This window comes from Brassica oleracea, chromosome C1, assembly GCF_000695525.1.
Source record: "Brassica oleracea var. oleracea cultivar TO1000 chromosome C1, BOL, whole genome shotgun sequence".
In the NCBI taxonomy this organism is placed as follows: domain Eukaryota; kingdom Viridiplantae; phylum Streptophyta; class Magnoliopsida; order Brassicales; family Brassicaceae; genus Brassica; species Brassica oleracea.
In genome coordinates this window covers 24131607-24136799 of record NC_027748.1, presented here as the reverse complement: position 1 = coordinate 24136799, position 5193 = coordinate 24131607, and the positions used below count along the sequence as shown (strand labels likewise).

The 5193-nt window shown below is 39.3% G+C and overlaps 1 protein-coding gene and 1 long non-coding RNA gene across 2 annotated transcripts; one reads left to right on the top strand and one right to left on the bottom strand.

Annotated features, from left to right (window-relative positions):
• Positions 1-936: 936 nt before the first annotated feature.
• On the top strand, positions 937-3069 carry LOC106317464. Its single transcript, XR_001265143.1, has 2 exons — positions 937-1323; positions 1938-3069. It is a non-coding gene; the product is annotated as an uncharacterized LOC106317464 (long non-coding RNA).
• LOC106317453 lies at positions 3035-3806 on the bottom strand. Its single transcript, XM_013755270.1, has 2 exons — positions 3605-3806; positions 3035-3490 (listed from the first exon to the last, which is right to left on the bottom strand). The coding sequence occupies exons 1-2, from the start codon at positions 3677-3679 to the stop codon at positions 3080-3082; spliced, it is 486 nt and encodes a 161-aa protein (XP_013610724.1). The 5' UTR covers positions 3680-3806; the 3' UTR covers positions 3035-3079.
• Between the last annotated feature and the right edge of the window lie 1387 nt (positions 3807-5193).

Genomic DNA, 5193 nt, shown 5'->3' with positions numbered 1-5193 from the left:
CATCCTATTACGGCCGACTAATCATAAACTCAGCCGTAACAACATCACATTAGTCAGCCGTAAATTATATAACTCAGCCAGTCGATATTCATTAACTCAGCCGGGGAAACATAACTCAGTCGTCTCTTAGTTACAACTCAGCCAAATTTTCCAGATTAAAACCGCCGATGTATAAGTCAGCCGTAACCTTTGTCTGTAAGTCAGCCTTTATCTCATAAATCAGCCACATTTTTGTAATTCAGCCGTACCGTCCGGCTGACTTATGTTCTTAAGTCAGTCTTTTCCTCTTAACTCAGCCGCGTTTGTTTATTCAGCCGTCATGTAGATATAAATCAGCCGTAACGACGTATGTAGCGAATTACAGCTAGCTTAATGAAAACACGGAACATAATTCCTACGTGGCGCCGGTTTTTTGCTTATGTGGCAGCGAAAAATAATGGCATTCTTGTAAATATGTTTTTTCTCATAACGTAAAAAAAGGGTACGCTTGGTATTTAAAAAATGTCAGTAATAAAAAAGAGATATGTGTGGTTCTTGTCAATTGTCCTAAAATTTTGTATATTTAAGTAAACTTCCCTTCCGTAAATGTGTTATTCCAGCGGTTTGTGTGAGTGTCATAAACACAAAAATGTGTACTATATGGTAATCTGACGCTAGAAACGCTTTTTCACATAAGCAAGGTGAAACCAGTCGAAACATCCCATTAACATTTTATTTACAAAACTACAGTGGTTATCATTATTAGTGATTATGACTTCATGAGTCTATGAAAAATCCAGCGTCTCTCTATCTATTATACCAATACATAGTCTTTTGTGTTATATAGAACACCTTAGAGCATCATTAACGCGGTCTTCTCAAACCGTCTCTTAGTTTTATTTGCATTAAAAAAAAAGAGAAATTAGATTAAATGCTAAAGACGTTTCTTATTTAGGGGTTACAAGACACGGTCTTCTGAGACACGTGTTGCCCTTTGGGCGTTCATCTCTTTGAGAAGAGAGAGAGAGAGAGTTGAAGGATCGATGGCGGAAGGCGTGCGATGATCCCCAGCGACTGAAGAAGATTGCGGCTGATAGTCGCTGTTAATCCGTCGTGTTCTGGAGGTCGCTTCTTAAGACTAACCTTCAGCCACCACCTGCTCCTTCTCTTCGTCTGTCTATTCTCGTTACTGGCGCGGACGAATCAATGTCGGAACCGTCGTGAATTCAGCTCGCAGACGCCACGACGTCGGGGGATTATTAGTTTTTGGCTGTCTCTCTTCGCCGGATTCTTCATCTCCACCGTCTTCTATCTCTGGTCCGAAGACGAAACTGTATGTGAGTGGTAAGCTCCCTTCCTTTTCTCTCTCTGTCTCTGTCTTTTTTCTTCTAATTTTCTTAGATGTCTATGTTTTCAATTCATCTTTTGGCTGGTGTCTAAGTTCTGATGAACTGGTGAATTGGATTTGCATTGTGTTAATGTTCTGTTTATGGTTCTACTATGTTGCTTTGATTCCTTGTTTGTCTACATGAGACTTGATGACAAAGGGTTTGATGTTATGTTTTTTTTTGGACACAAAGGCTTTATTTCCGTACAACTGAAGATAACTTAAGAAAAGCTTTTGAACAATTTGGCAAGCTTACACTTGGTATGCTCTCCCTTGTTTCACTTTCTGTCAGTATCTATTTTACTACCAAGTCTAGGATGATGAGTAAGAAAATCTAAAATGTTAACTCAAGAACGTTGTTGTCAACCACAAAATGATATAAACTGATACCTTTTCTCAAAGTGAACTGCAAAAGAGCGTATGATCTTGTGTTGGAAGGTTTTGAATGATCTTGTAATGTGACATTCTTGTCAGTCTTTGGTTTCATTACAGGACCTGATCTCCTTCTGCTGTGACCATTTGGTGTCTGACTGAATCTCTTCTTTGTTGTGATTCATCTGTGTTCTTGTAGGGATCTTTTAAGGGAGGAAGACCAGTGGTTATATGAATGATATTCAAGAGTTTGAGCCTGTGGTAAGGCCGCCAACTATGGAATCAAACTATCCTTTCCTGGAGATTGAAGAGGTTGTGGCTGGTGGTGATGGAATCAAACTATACTCATAGCAACTGTGTATGTGCCTACTGCTAAAGGACCTTTCCTTGAGGATCTTTCTCGCTCTGTGGTGCCTCCAAAGAAGCCAAGCATAGCTGAGGAGCCTGCAACATCTTTGTCTCCGTTTTCTACGGCTCGTGCATCTCACAACACAGATAACTCTTCTTCTCTTACCATTCTTCTCATGTTCAGAAAATAATCAAAAACTTTTTATATATTTTTATCACAAATTCATACATTTTGATCACAAATTCATACATTTTAATCACAAATTATACAATACTCAAAAACAATGTTTAATTTTTTTTTAAGAACTCCTAAATAAAAAACTCCCATTGGAGCACAAAAATGTTCATGTCTCTTAACTAGGTCTCTTAAATAAAATTTAGTATTTAAAAATTATTAAGAAATCCAAAGTGAGTTTTTGGGTTAATGATGCTCTTATCAGTTAAGGCGACTTAACCGTAGATGTCATCTGTTCCAACTTCGAAGGCATGTGGCTACTAAGCACCACTTTTTTAGCTTGAATTTTTATTTAAAACTTCCCATGGGCATCAATAAAGTTACAAGCAAACTAGAATTTAAGCAAAAGACGGTACAACCAAAATTGGTAGATTAGAGTCATCAGACACGCAACCAAGTTTTGGGCGCAACTCCGGATCCTTCCCTCATCACCATTGCTCCGGTTAATCCGGCAAGGGAGTTAAATCCCACTCTCTTCCTAGCTGAAGTAACTGTAGACTTTGAAGCGCAGAAGACGACAGAAACACGTACCTGATAACTTCGGAGACGAAACACCAAGCGCATACTCATAACACACAAGACAGCCAGTAAAAAGATCACCTCAGCCGCTACAAAGAGAAACCAAAGGAACTCACCGCAAAACACACAAACACACTAAACAGATGCAAGAAACGGGCTTGACAAGACCATTGTACTCTCACTTGATATGTTCTTCAACCTGCACAAAGTGTAGACCAGCAACACTACCTAACGAATGATCAAGTGACCGAACCAGCACTGGGATATGTGCTGGACCAAAAGATGACACCAAACAGATAAGACCCAACCGAGCGAGGCTGCTCCGACATTTGCTGCCTTTGAGAACCGAAGGACAGAACCTGTGACATGTAAGATCTAAACTCCAGGGTCAAAGCGGAGAAAGGAACATCAACGAACACAAGAACGCTCCCGGAAGTTGACCGCCGCCGAAATTCAAGGACATGAAGAAGAGCACTGGTAGGGAAGACGTGAACTGAGAGAAGCGGTGGAGGAAAAATGGTGAGGCCATAGACGACCACTACCGTACTATTATCGCTCGGACAACTCCAAAGCGACATGAACAGAACCACTGGACCATCTCCGCCTGCATCAAGCAGCTCTTGACGCTTCTCCGTGATAGCAAGATCCACCTGAGCTCAAAAGACCGAGAGAAAGGAGGAGTCAGAAGCTCCACGACACCGTTAAACACCCACGAACGAAACAGAGCAACATACCACCGCAAAACCCCGATCTGAGAACTGTACCTTATCACCCCCACCACCTGCAGCGAAGTCGACGAGGAAACGACTCTGAAAAAGATTCCTCAAAAGCCATAACATCTGACTCTGAACACCTGCTACCTCCACCCTCCCTCGCCGAGAATCCAAAGAACAAACACCACCTCCATCGTAGATCTTCTCGCAAGCGGATTTCCATGGCTGCGCAGCAAATCAGAGCTCAGATCCAGTAGCATATCGAGAGGAGATATGACAGGCGAAGAACCAAAGCGATAAGCTAGACGGCAGGGAACCTTCGGTGCCGGGGAAAACTCAATTCTGTTTTGGCCGCGAGAGAGTAAATTTGATGAGAGAGAGAGTTTCGTGTTTGATCTTTTTTTTTTGGAAATCTCATATGAGATTTTACCTAGATACCTGTGAGTTTTTTACCTAGAAAAAATCACAGAGAATCTCAAAATGATATGCCACTAATATTCACTAAAATCTATTTTTTCTCTCAAAAACTTTATACTATAGGAGTGTGAGATCCCTCAATAATTTCACAGCTAGGTTTTCCGAAAAAGAAGATAAACCTCAGAAAGGTAGTATTTGACCGTTGGTTCTAGTGACCTCATCTAAATTTTGTAACACGTTTGGGCCAAAAGCAAGAGAAAGTAGATAGAAACGGCCCATTCAGTCTGATTCGTTTTTATGCTTCTAGATTCTGACTGGTTAAACCATTGACAGGTATCAGGTATGCGCACCTGCATGTGGGTAGGACACGAAGGAAAACCAAAACGTGCATGTTAAAGACTTGAAGGATGAAAAAATGCGATTATTTTCGGCATGTTTTTAGTCAGCGAATTAGCGGCTAAGTTTGAAATGGTTTCATGTCGTCCTTCTAAAAGTAAAATAGTGCAAGGAATAGTTTTGGCTTTTCAATTTTCCATTGCCAATCCGCTCCGTATAACTAGAGCAATTTCATTGTTAATGTTTAGAACCAAATATAGTTTCTCCAAAAAAAAAGTATTAGTATTTTAATATAATGTAGTTGAATAATTCAAATTTTAATTATAAAGAATGTATCTCCAGGTAAGACAAATGCATCAGGTAAAAAATGCCTCATGGAGCTTTTGCGAGTTTTCTTTTTCCAGAAAATTTCATTTAAAAATCATTTTTATTATTTCTTGCTTTTCTGTTATTTTCCTTTTAAAACCATGATATACTTTTTATGAGATATTTCCAACGAAAATGTTATAAGACTTAATTTACGTTCTTTTTTTCTTTGAATATTTTTTGTATATAACCGTTCTTTTGTTTAAAAAGTACTGAAAAACACTAATTAAAAAGAAAAATAACGTCCATATTACACAAACTAGCTAATGAAATACATGAATTCACTTAGAAAAATAAGAGAAAATAAAGAAGTGAAAGACTATTAACTTAGTACGTGGTGAAGAAAAGCAAAAGATATAGAAAGAACCAATACACTACAAGAAAACAGCGGCATACTGAGGGAAAAAATCGTCGGTATGTCGTCGGAATACCGACGAAAAAAATCCTCGGAAATAACTCCTCGGAAATTCATTTTTCCTCGGAAATCCCTCGGAAATTTCTGACGGAATTTCGAGGAACAA

What these genes read in the sequence shown, in the direction of transcription:
- LOC106317453 (XM_013755270.1), bottom strand. Translation starts at nt 3,679, where the DNA reads ATGTTATGGCTTTTGAGGAATCTTTTTCAGAGTCGTTTCCTCGTCGAC. An exon ending in CAGGTGGTGGGGGTGATAAG is followed by an intron (nt 3,491 to 3,604) that starts GTACAGTTCTCA and finishes TTTTGAGCTCAG; the next exon opens with GTGGATCTTGCTATCACGGA.